This window comes from Tiliqua scincoides, chromosome 2 (assembly GCF_035046505.1).
Source record: "Tiliqua scincoides isolate rTilSci1 chromosome 2, rTilSci1.hap2, whole genome shotgun sequence".
Classification (NCBI taxonomy): Eukaryota; Metazoa; Chordata; class Lepidosauria; order Squamata; family Scincidae; genus Tiliqua; species Tiliqua scincoides.
The window spans coordinates 266,995,357-267,022,035 of NC_089822.1; the positions used below are offsets into that span (position 1 = coordinate 266,995,357).

The window sequence follows — 26,679 nt, forward strand, 5'->3', positions numbered from 1 at the left end:
GTACAGCTCTGATCATGTTCAATTGAATAGGCAAGAGGCTTTCAGGGGACAAGAGGCTGGCAGCGGGCCAAACAGAGGCTTGCTCCGGGCCACATCTGGCCCCCAGGCCGGGGTTTGGAGACCCCTGTGTTACCAAAAGGGCTGTTTTGTTTAGGGGAATTATTACACTGCCCTTATTGGAACCTTAGGGTCGTAGGCTGGATAACAAGACGGCGTAATGCAGAGAAATTCTCTTTTGCTTAAAGAGGAGACTGAGAGAATGATAACTTTTAATAAGAGATTATAGTTTTATTACAGAAGCACAAAGGTAAACATAATGCACATGGAGAAATGATAAGTGTATGTTTCTTGGTCCTAATACTTGAATCCAATGTACCTAGCTTTCATGGTGGTTGCATGTGAAGACTATTTGGTGCACCCGAGGAAATTAGAAAAAGGAAAGGTTGTAGGGAAGGATTTTAGGGGTCCCTGATCAACCAACCCTAGCTGCTAACTAAAGATGGGGAGAGAAGGGGAGAAAAAAAGGGGGGGAAGAAGGGAAAGAGTTCCAGTCGCAAGATAGTTACCTGTCCTGTAGAGCAGTTGGAGGGGGGGGAAGAGTCCTGTGAAGAGGACTCTGACACAACACAGATGTGTTGGTCCTTGGAGAGAGAGAGGGAGAGCATGTGGGAAGAAGCCCTCACTTAAAAAGGGGTTTGCAGACAGTGCTGAGCTGGATGGTAGCTTGATTACTACCACAAAGCAGGGTGCTTGGAGTATGTAAAACACTGAAAGAGGATCAGGATGTCAGTTATCAGCAAAATTCAATGGGCTCTATGGCTGGCTTCCTAGATGGGGAGAACTTACACAATACAATGAATCAGCAACCCAAGAAGGCAGTTCAGGTTTGCATACAGTACTTAAACAGTGATTGGGTTAAAACAATACAATGAATACAGTAATGTAGGAGACACTTAAACAATGATTTAAGATGCCAGACTTCCTCCCATAATGTGTGACCATGGGAAGGGGGGGTGGTTGTGTAACCATGAGCTTGTGACTTGACCAGAGTTTTGGAAATGTGACCTGTGTGCTGGGAGAAGTTTAGCCTGCATGATATTTTAGTCCATACTAACATAACCAGATATAGAGAGAAAATCACAACTAAAAGGCAAAAGGGGATTTTCACGTAACACCTGGTCTATTCCAACTCTCCCAACACTCAATTTTAGTGCATGTCCCCTGGTTCTGGTGTTATGTGAGCGGGAAAAGAGCATCTCTCTATCTACTTTATCCTTCCCATGCATAATTTTGTTTGCCTCAATCATGTCCCCCCTCAGGCGCGTCTTTACTAGGATGAAGAAGCCCAAATGCTGTAGCCTTTCCTCATAAGAAGGTGCCCCAACCCAGTAATCATTTTGATTGATCCCTTTCGCACCCTGGCTTGCCTGCTCCAGCGCGGGTTAGGATAGCGCCCTTAGTTGCTCTCTCTTAGTTGCTCTCTCTCACAAAGAGAGTCTGGTCCAACAAGAAGCTGACGGAACATACCAAGATCCAGGTCTACAGAGCTTGCATCCTGAGTACACTTCTGTACTTCAGCGAGTCATGGACTCTTCGCTCACAACAGGAGAGGAAACTGAACGCTGTCCACATGCGCTGCCTCCGACGCATTCTCGGCATCACCTGGGAGGATAAAGTTCCAAACAACACAGTCCTGGAACGTGCTGGAATCCCTAGCATGTATGCACTGCTGAAACAGAGACGCCTGCGTTGGCTCGGTCATGTCGTGAGAATGGATGATGGCCGGATCCCAAAGGATCTCCTCTATGGAGAACTCGTGCAAGGAAAGCGCTCTACAGGTAGACCACAGCTGTGATACAAGGACATCTGCAAGAGGGATCTGAAGGCCTTAGGAGTGGACCTCAACAGGTGGGAAACCCTGGCCTCTGAACGGCTTGCTTGGAGGCAGGCTGTGCAGCATGGCCTTTCCCAGTTTGAAGAGACACTTTGCCAACAGTCTGAGGCTAAGAGGCAAAGAAGGAAGGCCCATAGCCAGGGAGACAGACCAGGGACAGACTGCACTTGCTCCCAGTGTGGAAGGGATTGTCACTCCCGAATTGGCCTTTTCAGCCACACTAGATGCTGTTCCAGAACCACCATTCAGAGTGCGATACCATAGTCTTTCGAGACTGAAGGTTGCCTACGGATTGCTCTCTTTTGCACCTTTTCCATATCCACTATACCCTTTTTGAGATGTGGCGACCAGAACTGGACGCAATACTCCAGGTGTGCCCTTACCATTGATTTGTACAACGGCATTATAATATTAGCTCTTTTATTCTCAATACCTTTTCTAATGATCCCAAGCATTGAATTGGCCTTCTTCACTGGTGTTGCACACTGGGGTGACACTTTCATCGAGCTGACCACCAGCACCCAAGATCTCTCAGAGACAGCTCAGAACCCATAACTCTATCAAAAGTTATGGCCAAAAAACCAGAAACAGAAAACACAACTGACTTATGTAACAAAGTGAACTTCCTTAACTCAAAACTGACCAATGAGTCTCATTCTTTATGGGCCCCGGGTGTCAAATGATCTGGCTATACCACTGGTGTGCAGGGAAAACAGCTTCTCCAGATGCAGGGGTAGCTCCAAAGGGGAGAGTGGAAATCCCATTAGGAGGGAGAGACTACAAGACAGCGCAGACACTTCCATGCAGAACACTGCTTCCCAACCTGTGGTCCATGGTTCCCACAGGTGGTCCGCAAGACTCTGAGAAGTAGTCCGTGAGGTCTCAGGAGTGAGTGCTCCCCCATGGACTCCAGAAGGGGCAGAGGACAGACCACCTGCAGCCGGTGCTGAAGTGGGCGATCCATTCTCTGTCTCTCTTGTGGTCTGTGAAGAGCACTCACTCGAGAGGTGCTTCCCCACAGACCAACAGGGAGGACAGACAATAGACCTCCCACAGCCACAGCTAGCAAGGAAGACAGCAACCCACAAACCTTTGTTATAAATAATATATATAATAAATCTCTAATAAATCTTCACTAATTACTACAAATTTAATTGCAATTTTTGTGAGCCGGGGGGTTGCATGTGGTCCACGACAATTCCAATTTCTGCCTCAGTTGTCCACAGCTCCTAAAGACTGGGAACCCCTGAAAGGAAATGCTAAAATTCTCCTTGAGCAGTGGTAGTTCCCAGGGCTTTGGCAAAAGAACAGAGAGAGATAACTGAGCGAGGGATGGTGTCTGCAACATCTCCTGGGCGTGCATCAAGGTATGTTCTGGGCTCGATGGAGTAAAGTGTTTCCTTCCAGGAGGGCACAAGGCTTAGCTGCACCCAAGTGGGGAGACGGCTGTTATGGCAGAATGTGGGCTGCAGCTCTGCTCAAGTCCTTGGCGGAAGAGGCTTCCAAGATGAGGAGCTTGAAAAGAATGTTCATCTGGCAGTTGAACCTGCTCTGCTACACAAGATCTGTTATGTCCAAACCTTTTGATTGAGAACAAAAAGGCCAAGATTATAAAGCCATTATACAAGTCAATGGTAAGGCCACACTTGGAGTATTGCGTCCAGTTCTGGTTGCCACATCTCAAAAAAGATATAGTGGAAATGGAAAAGGTGCAGAAAAGAGCACACAAAATTATTACTGGCTGGCGAAACCTCCTTACGAGGAAAGGCTACTGCATTTAGGGCTCTAGTCTAGAAAAAAGGCACCTGAGAGGGACATGACTGAGAGATGAAAAGTTAAGCAGCTGATGGAGAGAGGAGCTGGGGGCTGGGAATAAGAATAGGTTCTCAGTTTGGCTGTACTTGTCATAAGAGGCGACTAAACAGCCACTGGGTAAACTGGACTCGTTAACCTGGGAAGGCAGCTCATCTGAGAGAAGGAAAACTCTGATCCCAAACCTCCACTGCCTTGTGGCTACATCCAGTTATGGAAAAGGCTTCAGGAGTCAACCTCGAGGCAAAATCCGGAGCCGGAGTCCCTGAGGCAGTTCATGGCTGAACAGTCACGTTCTGGCAACTCCTGTGACGCCGCAGGAACCAGCCGTATTGGCTTCTGCCTTTCCACTGGACCATTTCAGCGACATGGAGAGAGGGATTTGCTGCAGGGGTAACAGTCTATCCTCCATATCTACTTTACCCAGGCTTCGCACACTGGAGAGGACACTGCTCCAGAACACTATTCAGAGCCCGATACCATAGTCTTCCGAGACTGAAGGATGCCAACAAGATGATGAAGAGAGGGAAGTTCTTTTCTCTCTTGCACAATGTCAGAATCAGGAGACATTCACTACAACTGAAAGGTGGGAGGGTGAGAACAGGCAAAAGGAAATACACCTTCTCTTGACCCTGCTGTAATTAATCTGCATAACTTCTTGCCACAGGATGTGGTGAAAACACCTGAAGGCCTAGATGCCTTTCAAAGGCATATTTAATCTGGTTTCTCCCCAGTGTGGGTTCTTCGATGAACAGTCAGGCCTGATCTCTGCCTGAAGCTCTTGCCACACTCCAAGCATTTATATGGTTTCTCCCCAGTGTGGGTTCTTTGATGCTCAGTCAGGTGTTGCCTCTGACTGAAGCTCTTTCCACACTCCAAGCACTTATATGGTTTCTCCCCTGTATGAGTCCTTTGATGCACAGCGAGACTCGCCCTCTGAATGAAGCTCTTTCTACACTCCAAGCATTCATATGGTTTCTTGCCAGTGTGGATACTTTCATGCACAGCGAGATTTGCTCTCTTACTGAAGCTCTTTCCACACTCTAAGCATTTGTATGGTTTCTCCCCAGTGTGGATTCCTTGATGCGCAGTGAGGTTTGCTTTCGTACCAAAGGTCTTTCCACACAGCAAGCATTTATATGGTTTCTCCCCGGTGTGGATTCTTTGATGAACTGCGAGGTTTGCTCTCTTACTGAAGCTCTTTCCACACTGCAAGCATTTATATGGTTTCTCCCCAGTGTGGGTTCTTTGATGCACAGTGAGGTTTGCTCTCCTACTGAAGCTCTTTCCACACTCCAAGCATTTATATGGTTGCCCACCAGTGTGGATTCTCTGATGCACAGTAAGGCTTCCCCTCTTACTGAAGCTCTTTCCACACTCCAAGCATTTATACGGTTTCTCCCCAGTGTGGGTTCTTTGATGCACAGCGAGGTTTGCTGCCTTACCGAAGCTCATTCCACACTCCAAGCATTTATGTGGTTTCTCATGTTTTGATTTACTGTTGAAGGTTTTTGCACTTTGAGGGGCTTTTTCCTTCCATTTTCTAGTTTCTTTCTCTAGATCTTCTGAAAAGACACTCAAATCCCCACCCTGATGAGCATCAGATTTTTTTCTCTCTTTCTCTTTCTGGCTTCCCTTCTGCTTCTGTGATCTGTCTTCATGCGCAGCTTTCTCACTTCTCTGGAATTTTTCATGGAGTCCGAGCTGTGAGCTTGTACTGAAGCCCTTTTTCCTCTCATAGCACTTCAACCTTTTCTTCCCTGTGCAGATTTCACTGTGTTCATTAATGTGGGATTCAGAACTGATTGTTTCCCCCTTTTCCCTTCTCTTCCCCTTTGGATGTTCTTGTTGTCTTGGGATTTCACGGAAATCAGAAACCTGAAGAATGAGCGCTTCAGTCCTCCTGACAGGTGCTGGTCTTCCCTCCTGCCTCCTTGATCCATCCTGGTCTCTAAGAGTCACTTCCTCTACATCAGGCAAGGCCGATTCCGGTGACACCCCATGTGGCTTCATCTGATTCTCATTGTCTTGGCTGCACCTTCCTGGAACAGAGAAATAATATCTTGATTAGCAACAGAGAAATGGAAGCTTCCATGGACACTATTTAGCATATAAATATACTTGGAAATAAACCCAACAGATTCAGCGGATATGATTCCCAGGAAATTATGCACAGGATTGCAGCCCTCCTCAACGACCAACTCTCAGCTGTTAGAGCAGGGGTTTCCGACCTCCAATCCAGGAGCCAAATCCGGCCTGCCACAAGATTTTATCCAACCCGCAGCAAGTTAGATAATTTTTCCCCCAACCACAGATATACAGTCAACATGCGCAGTTCAGTCTGCCGCACTTCTCTCTACATGGCCAGAGTGTGCCAGCCTGGCTAACCCTCACTTTCAATCACCTGCGCCATATGCTGTAAGATCCACATAGCATAATTATTCAATGTTAACCTCATCCCTGCCAATAAAACAAACTGGGTTTCCGCATGTTGATTTTTCAGGCATGCTATAAAACGATCACAGTGAGGAGACAGCACCACTTTTGCACCTGTGTAAACAAATGATAACAAACCAGATTGTCGACCAGAGACAGTGCTGTGAATTGCTGATTTTTTCAGCCCAGGAAAATATGAAAAATGTGGCCCTCCTACTGAAAAGGTTGAAGACCCCTGCTTTAGAGAGACACAGGATAGTAGTCTCCCTCTAGATTCAGCAGCTTCAATGATGTAGTAGCGTCTGAGAAATGCTGGATCACCTGTTTTGTACAGAGGGACATTCCCCTGAACGGTTTCATTCTTTTTTAAATGGTATGGAGAAGGCACTGAGCTCAGCTGAAGTGGAGAGATCAGGAATAAATCCATTTCATCTCTCATCCTGCTTAGTATCTGATTGCATTGTCCTTGTGGCAGTGGAGCCTTTTCACCAACCAACAGGCAAAAACGGGAGGGGGGAGAGATCGTTGAGAGGTGTCAACCTGACTGCATAGCACAAAGCCACAAGAAATGACTGCCAGAAAACTCACCGCAGTGTTTCTTTCCAAGGTCCCCAAGAGGGGAATGACTGAAACATATAACATCGTGTATGAGATGGACGGCCACAGAGGTTGGGCCAGAAAGTATAAGAACATAAGAACAGCCCCACTGGATCAGGCCATAGGCCCATCTAGTCCAGCTTCCTGTATCTCACAGCGGCCCACCAAATGCCCCAGGGAGCACACCAGATAACAAGAGACCTGCATTCTGGTGTCCTCCCTTGCATCTGGCATTCTGGCATAACCCATTTCTAAAATCAGGAGGTTGCGCATAACACATCATGTCTTCTAACCCGTAATGGAATTTTCCTCCAGAAATTGGTCCAATCCCCTTTTAAAGGCGTCCAGGCTAGACGCCATCACCACATCCTGTGGCAAGGAGTTCCACAGACCGACCACACGCTGAGTAAAGAAATATTTCCTTTTGTCTGTCCTAACCCGCCCAACACTCAATTTTAGTGGATGTCCCCTGGTTCTGGTATTATGTGAGAGTGTAAAGAGCATCTCCCTATCCACTCTGTCCATCCCCTGCATAATTTTGTATGTCTCAATCATGTCCCCCCTCAGGCGTCTCTTTTCTAGGGAGAAGGTGGTCCATCAGATCATCTGGACCCAAACCGTGAAGGGCTTATTGACCTTTAAAGGTCACCATCTTGCACTGGGTCCAGAAAGGAAAGGACATCCAGTGCAATCGCTGAAGCAGCAGACCAACAGATTGAAAATGCTTCGCTCCAGTAACCACCCAGGCTCCTGCAATCTGCACTAATTGCAGCTTCCAAGCCTTCAAGGCCAGCCCCACTAGAGTGCACTACGGTAATCCAGTCTTGGTTACTAAGGCATGGACCACTGTGGTCAGGTCTGATTGGGTCGAGTATGGCCATAGCTGGAGTACCAGCCAAAAATGGTCAAATGCACTCCTGGTCACAGCTGTCACTTGGTTCTCCAGAGAAAGCTGTGAGTCCAGGAGCAATCCCAAACTATGCACACCAATACTGCAGGAGGGGTGCTATTGCATTCAGAGAGGGCTGATGCTTTAGCACCTGCATGGATGATTTCCTGACGAGTAGGGTCTGTCTTTTCTGCAGTTAATCTCAACCTATTGCCCTCATCCAGACCCCAACTGCCTCCAGGCAGTGCTCCAGGACCTGCATAGCCTCCCTGAAATAGGATGGCAAGGACAGATAGAGCTGGATCACTTCCCCCAGGAAGTCAATCAACAAAAGACCAGTGGCCACCTTGATGACACTCGCACAACAGCAAGGACTAAACTCAGAATCTTCTGCATGCCAAGCAGCTTCTCTGCAAGGGAGCCACAGCCCCCTCCCTTAAAGACCTTTGTCACTTGGGAAACTTCCCATCCCGGAATTTGCTCCCCATTTCTCTGCAGAATCACTGGTGATAAACACTAACAACAATCTATAGCTTTTAGCATCTAGGGCAGTGGTGTCCAAACTTTCCATAGAGAGCCACACTGTATATTTTACACACAAAAAATCACTTTTATAAATGAATGACTGAAATTGAAATGAATCCATCAATAGCAAAAATATCAGCAATTAAAAATATTTTAAATTGTTGCAGGTTGGATAAAATCTTGTGCCCCCTGATGTGCCCCCAGGACACAGTTCGGAGACCCCTGATCTAGGGAGATGAAGCAAAGGGGTCCTGACTTACCCAGAAAAGCCACGTTCTCCAGATTCTCCAGCATGACTTCTGCATACAAGGCCTTCTGTTGTGGCTCCAGCAGAGCCCACTCCTCCTTGGAGAAAGACACAGCCACCTCCTCAAAGGACACCGGAGCCTGAATGAAGAAAGGTGCAAATTATCCCTACCCAAGATACGTTTCAGAGGCACCCAAGATATGTTTCAGAGACTCAAGGAGGGGAAACCTGATATTTTCCTGCAAAGCTCAACCATTTGCATTTCTGCAATTTAAAAAAACAGTTGAGTTTTTCGGTTTTGTTCATTAGATTAACAACTAAGAACAAAAAGCATCGCACCAAACTGCTGCTTCCCCATGCAGTCCTTCCTCAAGTCACAGAGCCCCCTGCCAGATCTTGGGAGACCCCTCCTGCACACTGCACAGGCAGCCAACTCTGTGACACCTCAGTCCTTGTGGTCTGTGTAGTTTTCACAGAATCTGGGAACTGGAGGGTCCTGCTATGTCATCCACTCCAACCTTCTTCTCAGTGTAGGAGCCAGAGCTAGAACACCCCAGCAGAGGGCTGCTCTGAAGACCCCCGTCAAAGGAAAGCCCATTTGCACTGCTTATTAAGTGAGTCAACTGATAGTTATCCCCTTTTTTCTGTTAGCAAACTTTCCAGCATCTGGTGTTGAAACTAACTCAGCCTGTGCTGGGTTCCCTTTGAAGGGGAGCAAAACCATTTTGTAAAGGACAGATGGAGAAAGTGCTCCTGGGCATGTGCAGAGTGACTTATCCTTCCAGAGTGACTTCCTCACCTGTCCTAACTTAATAGCACCTGGAGTTTAACCTCTGCTTGTCCACGAGCACCAGCAGAGCCACATACAGCATCCTGCCTGAGCAGTGGTCCAGGGCAAGATGGCAGGAAGGCTCTCAAAAGAGCTGGAGAAGCTCAGGTTCTACATGTGGGCAGCCTCTGGGAGAAGAGCACATACGCATGGATGGCACTAAGCATCTCCAGTTCTTGGGCACAGTGCTGTGTGGAAATAAGCTCTTCTTATTTCTTCTTCTTATTTCTTAAACTTCACAGGCCCAAAACAGTTCAGGATGCTTCCCACAGGTATGGCTTTGATTCATACTGAACCCATTCCTGCCTCTCTCTGCAAACTGCCCTGGTGAGCTGCAGGGTATTTAGAGCTGCTTCTGAGACAGGCGCTGTGAGCAACCTCCATTCCTGCAAGCAGAGGAGAGAAGGAGCCCTGCCCCTCCTGACTCCCGCCAATGTGATCAGATGATGCCAGTCAAAAGGGGTGGCTGCCACTTGCACATAAGGGCACTTCTGATGGCATTCCTGTGGAATATTCTGCAAATGGGCACCCTGACATCTTGCAGCACCAGAAGCAACAGAAAAGGAAGAAGTAAAGGAGGTGGGCCCTTCTGCCCAGTTCAGATGCTGCATGAGAGCCCCCATCTAGGCTGCAGGGGAGAGGTCCTCTGGTTCTTCCAGCCGCTTCCTGCAGTCATCCCTCGTCACCTGCCCCCTACCTGAGCAGACATCACAGCAGCTGGTCCTTCTCCAGCCCACAGAGCAGGCGACGCAGAACACAATGCCGAGGTCGCTCCACTGCCTGCAAGAGACATAAGGGAGACTTTATTCCTCCAACTCAGGTAATAACTAAACGTTTTTCTTCCAGACTCCAGTTCTGATCCTCTGCCAGTTAACAGAGTCCGAGACAGCAGGACATCCTTCTTCTCACAGCACACCATTACTGCCCAGAAGGTGCTTCCCCAGATGTGGCAAGTCCTTTGACATCAACTAACCTGACAATGGGATGAAACGAAGGCACAGAGGGCAGGTCTATCAGGGTGCTAAAAGATATATGAATCTGGAGGCAGGGTGGGGTGCAAAGGGCAGGGGGGCTACTGCCTTTAGGCCCTGCTTCTGCCAGATTACACTGAGAACAAGACACTGTCCGGTCTGCTGCAGGAAGCAGCAAACCACTGAAGGGTTTTTAAGCATCCCTAAATAAAAGAACAAAAAAACTATGTAGTCAGACAGCCAGCAGCAGGGTGGGGGCTATCCAGTGTTTTGCATCGAGTGCAACATGTATGTCTATATGCCTCTGGGGCATAAGTCATGGGTGTGTCCTCAGTGCAAGGAGCTCCAGGGACTCAGGGAACACGTTCGCTCCCTTGAAGCCTTGGTGTCCGACCTGAAGAAGCAGAGGCAGGCAGAAAAGGACCACGGGGAGACCTCCGGAGACGATCAGTCTTCGTTCCAACCTCAGGCGTGCGGCTCCTCAGCTGCCCGGTTGGGAAGACTCGGGGCTGGCGGACATCATCCTGGAGAGGAGGGAAACAACCCCTTGGGGGGACACCTTCTCCAGGGGACGGGCCCGTATCCGAATGCACTCAGGATACTCCTTGGCGGGAGGGGGGTTGGGGGCTTCTTGTAGTGGGGGATTCGATTATTAGAAATATAGAAAGGGGGGTTTGCGATGGATGTGAGGACCATATGGCGACTTGCCTGCCTGTTGCGAAGGTTGCGGACATCACTTCTTGTCTAGACAGGTTGGTAGATAGTGCTGGGGAGGAGGTCGCGGTTGTGGTGCACGTCGGCACCAACAATGTGGGTAAGTGTAGTCGGGAGGTCCTGGAGGCCAAATTTAGGCTATTAGGTAGGAAGCTGAAAGCCAGGACCTCAAGGGTAGCATTCTTGGAAATGCTATCTGTTCCACGCGCAGGGCCAGCTAGGAAGGCGGAGATCAGGGGACTCAATGCATGGATGAGATGGTGGTGTAGGGAGGAGGGGTTTAGATTCCTTAGGCATTGGGGAATGTTTTGGGACAAGCGGGGCCTGTACAAGAGGGACGGGCTTCACTTGAACCAGAATGGAACCAGACTGCTGGCGCATAACATTAAAAAGGTAGCAGAGCAGCTTTTAAACTGATCCCTGGGGGAAGGCCGACAGGAGCCGAGGGGCATCTGGTTCGGGACTCCTCATCCCTATGGGACAAGGATGGGGAGAGTAGAGAACAACAAGGCAAAGACAGAGTAGGAAAAGAAATTGGTAGCATGATGGAATGTGATAGGCGGTTTGGCACAATGAGAGGATGCGGGGACAAAGGAGCTAATAAGTAGCCCATCCTGGGGCATTCCATGTCCAAATGCTTTTATGCGAATGCCCGCAGTCTCCGAGCAAAGATGGGAGAACGGGAATGTCTGGTGACAAGGGAAAACACTGACATAGTGGGCATAACGGAAACCTGGTGGAATGCGGAGAATCAGTGGGATACCGCAATCCCAGGCTATAAACTCTACAGGAGGGACACAGAGGGGCGTGTTGGAGGTGGGGTGGCCGTTTACGTTAAGAAAGGGATAGAATCCAGCAAAGTAGAGATTGAAGGTGGGTCCGACTCCACCATAGAATGTGGGTTAAATTACCAGGCCTGAGGAGCGATGTAATACTGGGGGCGTACTATCGTCCTCCAGATCATAAACCGAAAGGGGACCTTGAAATGAGGAAAACAATCAGAGAAGCAGAGAAATTAAATGAGTTCTTTGCATCTCTCTTCATGGCAGAAGACCTCTGGCAGATACCGCTGCCCCAACGGCCCCGTGTGACTGAGGAATTAAGTCAGATAGAGGTTAAAAGAGAAGATGTTTCAGACCTTATTCATAAATTAAAAATCTATAAGTCACCGGGCCCTGATGGCATCCACCCAAGAGTTATTAAAGAATAAGTTGCTGATCTCTTGACTAAAATATGCAACTTGTCCCTCAAAATGGCCATGGTGCCAGAAGATTGGAGGAAAGCAAATGTCATGCTGATCTTTAAAAAGGGAAAGAAGGGGAACCTGGGAAACTATAGACCAGTCAGCCTACCATGTATACCGGGTAAGATGGAAGAATGCCTCATCAAAGACAGAATCTCAAAACACATGGACGAACAAGCCTTGCTGAGGGAGAATCAGCCTGGTTTCTGTAAGGGTAAGTCTTGCCTCACAAACCTTATAGAATTCTTTGAAAAGTTCAACAGGCATGTGGATGTGGGAGAACCCATGGACATTATATATCTGGACTTTCAGAAGGTGTTCGACATGGTCCCTCACCAAAGGCTATTGAAAAAACTCCACAGTCAGGGAACTAGAGGGCAGGTCCTCTCCTGGACTGAGAACTGGTTGAAGACCAGGAAACAAAGCGTGAGTGTCAATGGGCGATTTTCACAATGGAGAGAGGTGAAAAGCAGTGCGCCCCAAGGCTCTGTCCTGGGACCGGTGCTTTTCAACCTCTTCATAAATGACCTGGAGACGGGGTGAGCCATGAGGTGGTTAAGTTTGCAGACGACACCAAACTTTTCCGAGTGGTGAAGACCAGAAGTGATTGTGAAGAGCTCTAGAAGGATCTCTCCAGACTGGCAGAATGGGCAGCAAAATGGCAGGTGCGTTTCAATGTCAGTAAGTGTAAAGTCATGCACATTGGGACAAAAAAAATCAAAACTTCACATATAGGCTGACGGGTTCTGAGCTGTCTGTGACAGATCAGGAGAGAGATCTTGGGCTGGTGGTGGACAGGTCGATGTAAGGGTCGATCCAATGTGCGGCGGCAGTGAAGAAGGCCAATTCTATGCTTGGGATCATTAGAAAAGGTATTGAGAACAAAACGGCTAATATTATAATGCCGTTGTACAAATCGATGGTAAGGCCACACCTGGAGTATTGTATCCAGTTCTGGTCGCCGCATCTCAAAAAAGACATAGAGGAAATGGAAAAGGTGCAAAAGAGAGCGACTAAGATGATTACGGGGCTGGGGCACCTTCCTTATGAGGAAAGGCTACAGCGTTTGGGCCTCTTCAGCCTAGAAAAGAGATGCCTGAGGGGGGACATGATTGAGACATACAAAATTATGCATGGGAAGGATAGAGTGGATAGAGAGATGCTGTTTACACTCTCACATAACACCAGAACCAGGGGACATTCACTAAAATTGAGTGTTGGGAGAGTTAGGACAGACAAAAGAAAAAATTATTTACTCAGCGTGTGGTATGTCTGTGGAACTCCTTGCCGCAAAATGTGGTGATGGCATCTGGCCTGGTTGCCTTTAAAAGGGGATTGGACAAGTTTCTGGAGGAAAAATCCATTACGAGGAACAAGCCATGACGTGTATGTGCAATCTCCTGATTTTAGAAATGGGCTATGTCAGAATGCCAGATGCAAGGGAGGGCACCAGGATGAGGTCTCTTGTTATCTGGTGTGCTCCCTGGGGCATTTGGTGGGCCACTGTGAGATACAGGAAGCTGGACTAGATGGGCCTATGGCCTGATCCAATGGGGCTGTTCTTATATTAGCAGGTGTTGGAAGGCAAACTGGCAATAGTGACCTTGTTTTAAAAAGAATTAAGGCAAAGTGGCTTTCCTTCCACAATTGTTTGTGTCATTTAACCCACTTTAATTTAGTTATTGTATTCTACTGTTTCTATCTTATTGCTGGGCTGCCTCAACCAAGGCAGAGTCCAGAGCTTGAGCAGTGATAACTCCCCCTAATCAAACCTCCCCTGAATACCAAAGGGGCATGATATTTTAAGGACAGTGATGAGCTGGAGCAGGTTGAGAGGAGGGCATGGAAGCATCCAATCTGCATTCAGCTTTCAGCTGGTCAGAGCATGTGTGTCTCACCCCATGTCACAGTCTCTGGGAGCTGTGGGCTTCCCTCTCCGGAAAAAGGGGTCTGCACTGTTTCAAGGAACTCTCGCCATTGTGCTTCCCACTGCTGCAATGACAATCCCTCTTCAGGTTCCTGCTTAATGTGTGGTGGCTCTGCCCAGTTCAGATGCTGCACGAGAGCCCCCATCCGGGCTGCAGGGGAGAGGTCCTCTGGTTCTGCCAGCCTCGACTCTGGCTGGAGACTTTCTGGCTCCTCTTGCTCTATTTTCAAACCTGGCTTCACATGTTTCTCTGGTGCAGGCTGGCGGTGGAGACCCAGAGCTAGGAGTCCTTCCCCTTGCTCCACAGCCATTTCCAGGCAGAAGGGATGCTCCCCGCTTAGCTTAGTCCATCCGTCCTTTACAGCAGCTATGGACAAAAGAACTTGCACGCAGTTCGCTGTGGGGCTGGAAGGTGGGCAGTGGTGGGAGGAGCTTCCTCAGCAAGGCTTCATCACAGGGGGTCTTTGACCATAGGGAGGAAACTATTCGACTTGAAGGAAGGAGGTGCTGCAGGGAGGCAGTTTACCCAGTAAAGGGATTCTGAGCACCACAGCGATCCTGTTCTGCCAGGTCTGTAGCTGATTCTTCCTTTCAGTACTGAAGATGCAACACCTAATGAAGAGACAGAGAGTTATCTTAAGAGGGTTATGGCAAGACAAAGCAGAAAACATCAGACATCCACAAAGCAAGACCAAGTGTGGGAGAACTCACAACGTTCCCCAAAGATGATTAGTGGTGAAGTCACAGCAGAGACCAGATGCCAGGAGCAGCAGATCCACTATCTGGAGGCGGAGGGCCCCGCAGGCTCTGCAGCCAGCTCCAGCCTCCCTGCCTTTGCCTCCGTGTTGCTCTGGAGGCCTGGGATGGCTCCGAAGGGGAGGTGAGGGGGTGGGGCTCCCTGAAACCTGGCACTCTGCACCCCTCTGGCTCTGCCGCTGATCCACCACCTTCTCTGCCTCTCCCCACTCATCAGACATTATCTCGATGCCTGTGCGCAAAGTACGCTCAATGCGCTGCATGCCCAGCAAGAGACCCCCAAGGGGCTGGGGTTGGTGCAGTCTGTGGGCACAGACCCCATGTGCAGAGCCTGGTCTGCCTCCGCCTGCCCTCCTGATCCCCACGCATGCCACAGACATGGGGGTCTGCCTCAGGAGTGCAGGCAGGGGAAGCCCCCTGGGCCCTCTAGGGGCAGCCTCTGCCCTGGCCCTCGAACCCCCTGAGCAGAGAAGCAGGGGTGACAGGGCCTCCCTGCTGGGCTGGCCTCAGGGTGCTCTCCTCCTCTTTTGGTGGGCTGCTGTGAGATACAGGAAGCTGGACTAGATGGGCCTATGGCCTGACCCAGTGGGGCTGTTCTTATGTGGGCTGAAACTGGTTCTTATGTCTTGGCCTGAGGAACAGTGGCGGTGGGGCCTCCTCGCTGGCCTGTCTCAGGTCTCTCCTCCTCTGGGCCTGTGGAACCCCCTGCCACAGGGGCGGTGGGGCCTCCTCGCTGGCCTGTCTCAGGGCTCTCCTCCTCTGGGCCTGTGGAACCCCCTGCCACAGGGGCGGTGGGGCCTCCTCGCTGGCCTGTCTCAGGTCTCTCCTCCTCTGGGCCTGTGGAACCCCCTGCCACAGGGGCGGTGGGGCCTCCTCGCTGGCCTGTCTCAGGGCTCTCCTCCTCTGGGTTTGTGGGACTCCCTGCGGTGGGGGTACGTGCTCTGCAGCCCCCCAGCCCTCGGGTTTTGGCGGGCGCGCTGCAGGAGGGGCTCTGGGGGGGGGGGCTCTGCACCTGCCTGCCTCCCCACCCCCAGCCTTACCTCAGCCGCTTCCCTGAGACGCCGCCATCTCGACTCGCGCGCGGGGAATACTGGGAGTAGTAGTTTCCTTGTCCGCGGAAGCCGCCATCTTGCCCCTGTCGCAGCGCATCCTGGGAGTCGTAGTTTATTTCTCTGAGTCCCCTTGACCAGCCAAGCAGGGAACAGAGGCTCCCCTCCCCTGCCCTGCTGGGCAGGATTGCTCTCTCCAGGAGCTCCTGCCCTCTCCTGCCGCTTGGTGGGTCGCGACCTGACTGTGGTGGGTCACGAAACGTCCGCTGACTGAGGCAGTGGAAGAGGACAGCTTAGAGCCTGCGGAGAGGGGCCCGAGGCTCCCACGCACTCAGGGCCTGGCTCCCTGGCAGGGCAGGCAGAGGAGGTGGCCTGAGCAGCGGTGTACCCAGAGGGGGCAGGGGGGGCAGGAGCCCCGGGTGCTGTGTGGGGGTGTCCGAAAGCAGCAAACCACACTGAGAACCGCGTCCTGAGGGCCGCCCCTTCCACTGTGTGGAGCAGCAAAAGGGGAAGGGAGGGTGGCCCTCAGGCGGCCAGTGGCCTTCTGCGCCCTTCTGAGAATAGCACTGGGGCCACTGGAAGGGGCGGCACTCCTTGTCCTGATCTTCCAGCGACCCCAGGGCGCTCTGAGGGAGCCTTGCGCGGAGTCTGCGCCGCCTCCTCCGCTCCCCAGTCTGGGAGCATGGATTCAAAAACAAAGAGGGGAATAGACCAGGAGGGAGTTTGGAAAAGAGAGAGAGAGAGAGAGAGAATAGTGAGCCTGTGTGGTCTAGCCATGGAACAGTCCTCTAAGTTCTTGTCCAATCTTGTGAAAAGAAGACTGACGTAGCAAAGAAAAGGTAGCCTTTATATGCACCTTTATGCACCTTTCCTGACATTCTAAAAAGTGAATCCCAGTGCTAAAAGTTTGAGAACGGCTGAAATAAGGGAGCGGGAAGCAGGCTTTGGATTGCTGCACTCTGCCTCTCTTTGACTGCAGAACTGAACTGAACGCTCCCCAGTCTCCAAGGGGGAGCGCAGGATGCAGCAGCGTGGAATTACTGTGGCGAGGATGACGTCACTGCAATTACTTCTGGGTCTGGGTGGGGGCGGCACACTCAGAGGTGGCCCTGCTTTAGAAGTGTCCCGGTCTGAGGGACACGGCCCCAGAAAACACCGGAGAAGGAAGGCCCTCCCTCAGAGGTGACAAATGTATTGAGCCCAACGGAAAGCGAAACAAAGCTGCACATTCGCATTTACTCACGAGCAAGCAAGTGTGCCCTGCCTTGTGTGGAAGGTCAGGCAAAGGCAAGTGCAAGGCTGCCAGAATGGTCCCAATCCAATGAACGTGGAACTCAGCAGGTGCTCCAGAAGGCAGAACCCCCCATAGAGCAGTAAAAAAAGACTCGAGCAGCTAAGACTTGTTACTTTTTAGTGCTGTAAACCGACTGAAATGGAACCCCATCCCCCACCCCACAAGCACAGCTCCGGAGGTGTTTGGTCAACTGTGCCAGAGGCTCTCAGGGGATCAGAGGCTGGCCATGGGCAGGATACAGACTTGCTGTGGGCTGCATGTGGCCTCAGGCCGGGTTTGGAGACCCTGCTTTAGAGGGAAGCTGTGACTCTCAATCCAGACAAAACAAAAAATACGTTGGATTTAAAATGAATTTTGTCCCAAATCACACTGAACCGGCTTAAATATAAACAACTGGACAGGGCACTGGGTAGGGCTGAAAACTTACTGATTGGGGGGGAGGGCTTGAGGTTACTGCAGGCAGGCTACAGAGGGAATTCATCTGGTAGCACAGGAACACCATCGCAATTCCCCTTATTTATTAGTTTGTGTATTTATAATTATTAATTTTAGAGCCTGATCCTAGGCATGTCTCCTCAGAAGTATCACCCATTATAGGCAATGGAGCTTACTCTTAGATAAGTGTAGATAGGATTGTACTCTTCATTTATTTATAGCCTGCCTATCTAAGGAAAATGGCACAATTTCATTGCTTGCCATGGGCAATTTCAGCACTTGCTGCTTTCTCAGGAAAGCACTTCTTGCTTGATGCTGTCACTTCCAGCCATGACATCATTTCCAGGTTAATGACGTCACTTTTGGTGGGTCCCAAACAGATTATAAGAAGAGCCCCGCTGAATCAGGCCAAAGGACCATCTAGTCCAGTTCCTGTATCTCACTGGCCCACCAAATGCTTCAAGACAAGACACAACCTGCATCCTGATGCCTTCCCTTGCATCTGGCAATCAGAGGTGGCCTACCTCTAAAACCAGGAGCTTGCACTACCTCCCTGTAAAATATGGGTTCCCTGCCCATGGTCCAGGGACCACAGGTGGTCCGTGAGATCTCCTGAAGGAAGGGGGCAACCAAAAGTTTGGAGCACAGACACTGATCAGGCAGCCACCCTGGCAGGTCTGGCGCCACCACCTCAGCACGAGCCAATGGGGGGCAGAGCCCAGCTATCTCCCAAGGCTCCTTGTAGCTGGCAGACCAAGGCCTGAGCCCCCATGACGGGGCCGCGTGCAAGCGGGGTTGGGTGTGTGAGAGACAGCCTTGTGGATCTCTGCTGCAGTGGGAGCAGATTGAGGGTGGTTGGGGTGGCCACTCTGGAGGTTTGGCACCACCTAATCAGCACCAGGCAACAGGGGCAGAGCCCAGACATCTCACAAGGCTCCTAAAGGTTGGGAACCCCTGAAAGGAAATGCTAAAATTCTCTCCCTGAGCAGTGGTAGTTCCCAGGGTTTGGCAAAAGAACACAGGGAGATAACTGAGCAAGGGACGGTGTCTGGAACATCTCCCTCCCTCCCCCGCAAAGACCTAGCAGTGTCCCCCGCAAAGACACTGCTCTAAGCATATATGTGGTTTCTCCCCAGTGTGCGTTCTTCCATGTAGAGTCAAGGCACCCCTGCCACTGAAGCCTTTCCACACTCGCAGCATGTATAGGGTTTCTTCCCTGTGTGCGTTCTTTTTTTAAAAAAAAATAATTTTATTAATACACCACAATCATTGGAGGTTGCAAGACACCATCTACCAAATTATTCTACATTCCTAATCTACTATTTTTCTACTTTTACCCCTCATTAACCTAAAAGATAAGGGAGAAAATAAAATAAACAAAGAGAAAAAAATTTAAAAAATATACTTATCTCTACATACCCTATATTATGCATATACTTATACTATATAATACTATTTACTTTCTATATCATCATTTCTACCATTCCTGTTTATATCAACCTTGTACAGTCTTTCCAATACTTAAGATACAGAAATATGTTTTGCTAATAGATGTTACTTTATATGATATATAAAATCCTTATCCATCTTTCCTTTTCTAGAAATTAAGCACTTATTGTTTTACCAAACTAACTTAACTAGTTTTACTATTGCTAAACTTAATATCCCCAAATATATTTTCAATTACATATATATTTTTAACATACAAATTTAACCATTTTTACTATCATATTATCATTCCAAAACAGTCTCACTTTAATTCCAATTCTAATTCTTCTAAATTAACCTATAAAATGCTAACATATATCTTATCTCAAATATAAACATGTCTATCAAATCATTACTTTGAATGTCAATTCTTCTCCTTATCTCAAATTCAGCCCACTCATCTTAATATCTTACATATCTCTGAGTAATTTTCCATCTCTTTTTCCTAGAAAACTTCACATAAATCTTTCTCCACAACAGGCGCTTTAATAAATGTCCTCTTCTTGTTACTCCCATCAAATCCAAATTCTGGCAGATCCTCTCCTTCTCTTGATCCATTTCTGTGCCTGTCAGTCCAGTTGTTTCTTCTCCATTCTGATCCAATCTGAATACTTGTCTTCTGAGCTGCTCCATCAATCTGCAACTTTATCAAAATTCCTTTTCCAGGTTGTTGATCAATAATCTTCTCCTCCTTTACACTTTTTTCTTTCATGTCACTCAGTTTATTTATCTTTTGACCTAAGATTTCCACACTGATTTGAATTTGTAAAAATCGAATTCCTTGCTGACGACTCAATAGAATTAAAGTTCGTATTTTTTCTTCCATGAGATTTCCCCATTCATTCTCCAATGTTTTTCCCTTTGCAATTATCTTTTAATCCATTAGATGTCATAAGCAGCTCTTTTTACTGTGGAATGTGAGATACAAGACCTTCACACTAAACAAAGTCAGTTCACTGCTCACTATCCTTCCGCATATTTAATTCGCCCAAAATAAAATCTAGTAAAATTTGTATCCAATACCAGTTTGCAAAATTTGTAGAGTTATATCAATCAGGTCGTAGTCCATATAATGTCAAAATTGCACAGTATCGTCTCAGGTTTAAAGAGAACACCAGTAAGTCCGGGGAATTTCCCCCTTTCTCCTTTTCCTCCACCACGTTAACCCAGAACAATTGTTTGAAGCCGAGGTTTGCATAATACAGCCAGCACTTACTTTGATCTCCCAATTTCCTTCTTTCTTCTAGATGATACCTTCTAGATCAGGGGTGCTCACACTTTTTTGGCTGGAGAGCTACTTTGAAACCCAGCAAGGCCCGGAGATCTACCAGGGGGGAAGGAAGCATCTGACAGACACCCCCTTTACTGTATGGAGCCCCTGCTGGAGTCTAGTCAGTTTCGTCAGTTTTGTTGCTGCATCCCTGAAGAGCAGCTAAAGTGTCCGTTTCAGTGTCAATTTAGCTAAATATGTCAGTTTCGTCTAGTCACTAGACGAAACTGACATATTAACAGTTTGGAGAGACAGGGCTCTGCGATCTACTCATTTTGCCTCGCGATCTACCGGTAGATCGCGATCCACCTATTGAGCACCCCTGTTCTAGATGGTATCACCACAGGAGTTTCACAGCTTAGTGACAAATTACTCCATTTCTTCTTATCTGCCTCATTATCTGCATATTATCCCATTATATCCGATTATCTCCTTATCTGCCGTGACCCAGGAAGAAAGCCCCCCCCCCCCCCGCCAGGCTCTGACCTTCTCAGGACACTTCGCACTGTCAGGACAACAAAACCTCTCCTAGGTTTGTCCTTGGATTTCCTTAAATTTACAATTATGAGGAAAAAAAAAAAAGACTAATTCCAGGAGCTGTGGAATTCTGCTGCTCATGCACTGCTTGGCCCCGCCTCCCCCTGTGTGAATTCTTTGATGTACAGTCAGGTGATGCCTCTGACTGAAGCTCTTTCCACACTCGGAGCATGTATATGGCCTCTCCCCTGTATGGGTTCTTTGATGCAAAGTCAGGTGTGAGCTCTGACTGAAGCTCTTTCCACATTTCAAACACTGATATGGTTTCTTCCCTGTGTGGCTTCTTTGAATCACAGTCAGGTTTGAATACTGACTGAAGCTCCTTCCACACTCTAGACATTTAAATGGTTTCTCCCCTGTGTGGATGCAGAGTTCAGATGGCTCAGTGACTGGGATGCCCCACATGCTGCAGCCCAGAGGTTGCAAAACAACTGCACCCCGACAACTGCAAAACAGGGGCCAAGTGAGGGTCAGCAGCACCGTCGTGCACAAGTGTGACCCATGAGTTGGGGAGGGGCATTGTTCAGTGTTCCTCCTGAAAAGGTGGAGGGGCATCCGCTGGCACCTGCAGGCTGCCAGCAAAGCATTTGTTGGTGGGGTAGGAAGGGAGCAGAGGATGGGGCTGCGCAAGTCCACCCAGAAGGAAGGCGATTCTGTTCCCACAGTGCCTCCTCCTGCGCTACCTTCGGGGCTGCCTGGCAGAGCTCCCCCTGTGTGATGGCTGCCTGCAGGAGGGGGGCACCTGGCACTTGTGAGCTGTGATGGACTTTCCTCCAGAAACTGCACGCGCGCACACGCACACACACACACACGGTTCTTTGGGGCATCCAGGTGAGATGCCGCCACCACACCCTGTGGCAGGGAGTTCCCCAGGCGCAGCTTCAGGGCTGACCCTGGCTGCTCTGCTGCTCTGCCTCCCGCCAGCAGGAGAGAGGCAGCGCCCCCAGCAGGGGGAGGGGGGACCGCTGTTCCCTGCAGGGCCGGCTTGGGAGCCTCCAGCGGGACTCAGCAGGAGGAACTACTGCTCCCAGGATGCCCCACGCGGGATGCAAGATGGCGCTTCCTCCTGGGAAAGGCTGTGGTGAGACTATGTGGAGGGGGGGAGGGAGGCAGGTGCGGAGCCCCAGGGAAGTGGGCTATGTCAGAAGGCCAGATGCAAGGGAGGGCACAAGGATGACCCCGAATGAACACACACGCGCGCGCGCGCGCGCACACGCAGTTCTTTGGATTTTTGGAGAGGCAATCAACAGATGACAGGATAATTCAAAGGACTTCTAACGTTTACTCGTTTGCAAATGGGACCTCCACACACACGTGGAGGACCCTGAAGGATTACAATGATGCGGGTTTTATAGGGTCTTTTAGATAGGGGAGGGGGACAGAGGACACAAAGAGAGAAAAAGTATCCAGGGAAAAATAACATACAGGCAGACACACAAAACAACATTTGGCATGTTATCAGTACAGGATGTTGATGTGAGGATGGCAATTCAATACGCATCGGCAGTTTGTTTACAGAGATATCCGTTAGAGGGGGTTTGGTACTCTGACTCATCCCTTTTACCCTAACCTTTTTATCCTCATTTGTTGATTGCCCTTATCTATGACCTTTCTGTTTACCCTTGGAGGCCCATACCACAGTTAACTGGTTCTCTGAGAGGGATAGCTTATTTGGTCAGAGAAGAGCCTTATGGGTGAACTGGGCATCTTGGGATATTTCCATATTGTGAGCTGGGCATATTGATATCAAGGATGAGGTCTCTTGTTATCTGGTGTGCTCCCTGGGGCATTTGGTGGGCTGCTGTGAGATACAGGAAGCTGGACTAGATGGGCCTATGGCCTGATCCAGTGGGGCTGTTCTTATGTTCTGAGAGCTCAGCAGACTGCTGCGGACTGAGATCTGTTCTTGTGGCCTGCTGGCATCCTAAATATTCCCTAAACATTTTCAACGTCTGGAAAAAATTTTTGTGGCTGAGACTGGCTTGTTTGGAGTCAGCAGAAACAAAATTTGCTTGATTTTGCTTCCCTTGTAGGTTATTTTGGCACAAGACAGTCAAGACTAGCACTTCTGCTGCACAGAAGTCTGCACTGGTATCTGCTGAAGGCTGGGGTTTGAATGGAAAGTGGAGGAAACTTTCCTACAGGATCCCAAAAAATGAAAAAGGCAAGAGCCACAGAGAATGTTATCTGGCTTGGCGAGAACTGGAAAGGCGCCTGATGTCTGGTACAGGAGCTGACGTAATCTTACAAGCATCAATCAAAACTGAAGCTGCAAAATGGTATAACCTCTTAAAGCGTATAATAGATGTTATACTTGTATTGGGAGAACGTGGTCTACCATTTACTGGTTCATCCCAACGAATTGGTGATCCAGACAATGGAAACTTTTTAGGACTCAATTAACTGCTCTCCAGGTGGGACCCCATCATTCAGGAACATGTACTACGTGTGGAGGAGCCACAGAAAAGGGGTGAGCGGCTTCAAGTTCATTATCTGTCCCCAGCTCACAAAATGAGTTTATTGCAGAATGCTCAAATCTTGTGAAACAACACATTTTGCTGGAGAGACAATCTGCAAAGTACTTTGCAGCAATAGTAGATTCCACACCAGATTCCGCCCATACTGAACAAACAACATTTCTTTTGAGATATGTACTTTTAAAAGAATTGCAGTATGAGATTCAGGAAAGATTTCTCACATTTGCAGATTGTAGCAACAAAAGAGGGGAAGAAATTGCTCAGTTGATAACTGATACATTGAAAGAACTTGGTATTCCTCTCAGTGATTGTAGAGCTCAAGCCTATGATAAAGGGGCTAAAATGGCCCGAAAGTACAACAGTGCACAAGCACAAATACTTGTGCTCTACAGCACAAGAACAGTGCCTACAGCAATTTTTTTCACCTTGTGGTTGTCATACACTCAACTTATGTGGAAATGATGCTACTGAATGCCTACCTGAAGCAATAACCTTCTTTGGAACAATTCAAACTGTGTACCACCTATTCAGTTCCAGTCCTAAGAGGTGAGAATGACTACAAAACCGTATTGGTTGTTCTCTTCATGGTACATCTGAAACACGATGGTCTGATCACATTGAATGTGTACGACCTTTTGCAGCTCGCTTGCCTGGCATTAAATTAGCACTGAAAGTCCTCCTAGAATTAAATTTGACAACAAAAGCAAGAAATGAAGTCACTGGAGCTTTAGTGTACGTGACATTGTTTGCATGGGTGTTAATGTCAGTACAAAATATTAGCGGCCATAGAGAGATGCCAGGATGGATGTTAGTAGCAAACACAGAAACTCATCACAGAGATAAAAGAACTTCGAAACAACTGGAAATGCATATGGAATGAAGCCAAATTGGTTGCATCAAATCTAAATATAGAAATAACACTCTCCCACAGAGGTGATGGAGTTAGGCGCCAGAAGGCAAGGCCACATGATGGCAATACACCTGATACTGACTTGGAAGAAATTGATGGCACAGATGATACTCCAGAAGAGGCCTATTTCAGGAAGTGTGTGTCTGATGTTTTGGTGGACCATGTTATAGCAGGATTCACCGTCCGCTTCAATGCTTTTAAGCAGTTGGCAGAAAAATTTGATTTCTTGTGGCAGTATCTCTCCATGTCTGCATGTGATGCGGAGAGAAAAGTTTTACCTTTGTCAGAACAATATCCTGCTAACCTTAATAGTGATGACTTTGGAAAAGAAATGCAACATTTACCATCAGTGCATAAAGCAAATTTTGGAACTGCACAGTTAAAACCATTAGATCTGTTGAACTTGTTAACAGACTAGGTGGCCTGTTTTCAAATGTCTGTTTAGGAATATTGTGAATATTGTGAATATAAACTAAGACTATTAGTTTAAGAATATTGTGAACAATTCCAGCGGCAGTAGCTACTGCAGAGCGGCCATTTAGCAAACTAAAGCTAATTAAGAAGTATTGAAGCTCTACAGTGTCTCAGGGTGTCTTGTGGATTTGGCCAGGCTAAGTATCGAATCAAGCGTTGCCAGAACAATTAATTTCCACGTTGTGACTCAAAACTTTTCACAGAAAAAGGCCAGGAAAGCTCTTTTTGCAAAGTAAATAGTAAAGCTACAATTCAATACACGCATTCCAGGGAGTAAGCCTTATTGAACACAATGAGGCTTCCTTATGAGTAGACATGAATAGGATTGCACTGTAAGTGTCTTAATAATAGTTGTGTCTCCCGGTGATCATATTTGCATATTAATATAAAATGATGTTTCAGTGTGAATTCTGTCTCCTTATCTGTATTTTTCTTTCTCATTTGCATTATGGCGTAAACAAATCTGTTCAAATAAAATGTGCTTTCTTATCCTCTTTTATTTATTTATATTTATTATACCCATCGACCCTCGTTGCTGCCCTCCCCCCTCATTGACCCCTCCCCCTTTGGGAAGGGGCCCAAAAGAAACTTTGTACCCCCTGACAAAATTCCTCTCTGTGTGCACTGGGGCCGGGCAGGAAAGGGATCACCACAGCCAGGGGCACCTCCTTGCAAAGCTGGGGTGGGAATTCCGTGCAGTGCACACAGGACACACGTGTCTATGGAGTCACACAACATCTGTGGCCAGAGTCACGCCTGGAGTGTCTGTTCTTGTGGCCACAATGCCCAGGCAGGGTCAGGCCTGAGAGGGTTCATGGGGCAGGAGCAAGACTTGAAGGGACAGAGGCTGAGAACACTCCAGCCTCCCATGCAGGGTGAGCACCCCCTAGTGACGCCACTGCCACACAGCAGGCTCCAGGGGGCGGGGCTGTGCATGGAATTGTGACTTCACAGGGGCAAAAGGGCTGCTGGCTGCGGTTGCTAGGCAACACTGTCAACCTGGACCAACTGAACAAAAGGGCTACTGAGAAGGGTTGCTAGGCAACGGACAATGCTGGCCACTGAGGGAGGTTGAGGTGGAGGCTGGGAAGCACGTCCCCCACAGGATGCCTCAGGCCTCCCAGGCAGAAGACACACTGGTGAAGCACCACTTCTCTTCCCAACCCCAACAGCCTGCCAGTCTGAAAGGACAGAAGCAGGATGCTTTTTCCACACTGCAAGCATTTATATGGTTTCTCCCCAGTGTGGGTTCTTTGATGCACAGCAAGGTTTGCTCTTGTACTGAAGCTCTTTCCACACGTTGGTCTGTTTATATTAGTATGCTAAGCATTAGTATTAAAAGCTGTATTAGAATCCATAACTACATTTCAAAGCATAAATAGATCTTTATTGTTATTTTCTGTTGTTTCAGTCAGTATTTTCTTTTTGAAATTTTGCTATGCTTTACTTGCAATGTAACATTGCAAGCAGGGTGTGGTGTAACTTCTAGGCATTTTGCCTGCAACTAGTGGTCTGCAGTCCCAGAACTGTGGTCACAACTTGTCTAGCCATTAGAGAGTGAGAGTCAGAAAGTGTCTGATTTTAGCTTGAGTGCTGAGTTAAACTATTTAAATAAAAAGGTTAGTGCAGATAGCAAGCTGCACCACTTTCCTTAGTTCTGTATATGTTTGTATATGCTTAGTGATTTTTATCAAATTTACCTTGGCTGGCAATGCACAATAGTAGAAAAAAGTTTATACGTATATGTGTGTAAAGCTAACTGGAAGAAATTACTGGGGAGCACATCCAATTGTAAATTTGAATTGAGGATAGATTGGCTTGATCACCCTGTTTACCCTCAATAATTGAGTAAGTTGTAATAGTGATGTTCCCTTGAGAATTTCCTTGTTGTATTTATATTTTAAG

The 26,679-nt window shown here is 48.3% G+C and overlaps 2 protein-coding genes across 2 annotated transcripts in view; one reads left to right on the plus strand and one right to left on the minus strand.

The window, feature by feature from the left end:
- The window catches only part of LOC136640523 (zinc finger protein 585A-like), a 38,622-nt gene extending 22,654 nt beyond the window's left edge, over positions 1-15,968 (minus strand). The window contains exons 1-5 of the mRNA XM_066615681.1: positions 15,881-15,968; positions 14,056-14,696; positions 9,927-10,009; positions 8,414-8,540; positions 4,426-5,748 (exon numbers count right to left, since the gene is read on the minus strand). Coding sequence (XP_066471778.1) covers positions 4,426-5,748; positions 8,414-8,540; positions 9,927-10,009; positions 14,056-14,395 — 1,873 coding nt within the window. The 5' untranslated portion in view covers positions 14,396-14,696; positions 15,881-15,968. The remainder of the gene's footprint in view (positions 1-4,425; positions 5,749-8,413; positions 8,541-9,926; positions 10,010-14,055; positions 14,697-15,880) is intronic.
- The window catches only part of LOC136640313 (zinc finger protein 665-like), a 131,133-nt gene that overhangs the window by 73,684 nt on the left and 30,770 nt on the right, over positions 1-26,679 (plus strand). The window lies entirely within an intron of this gene.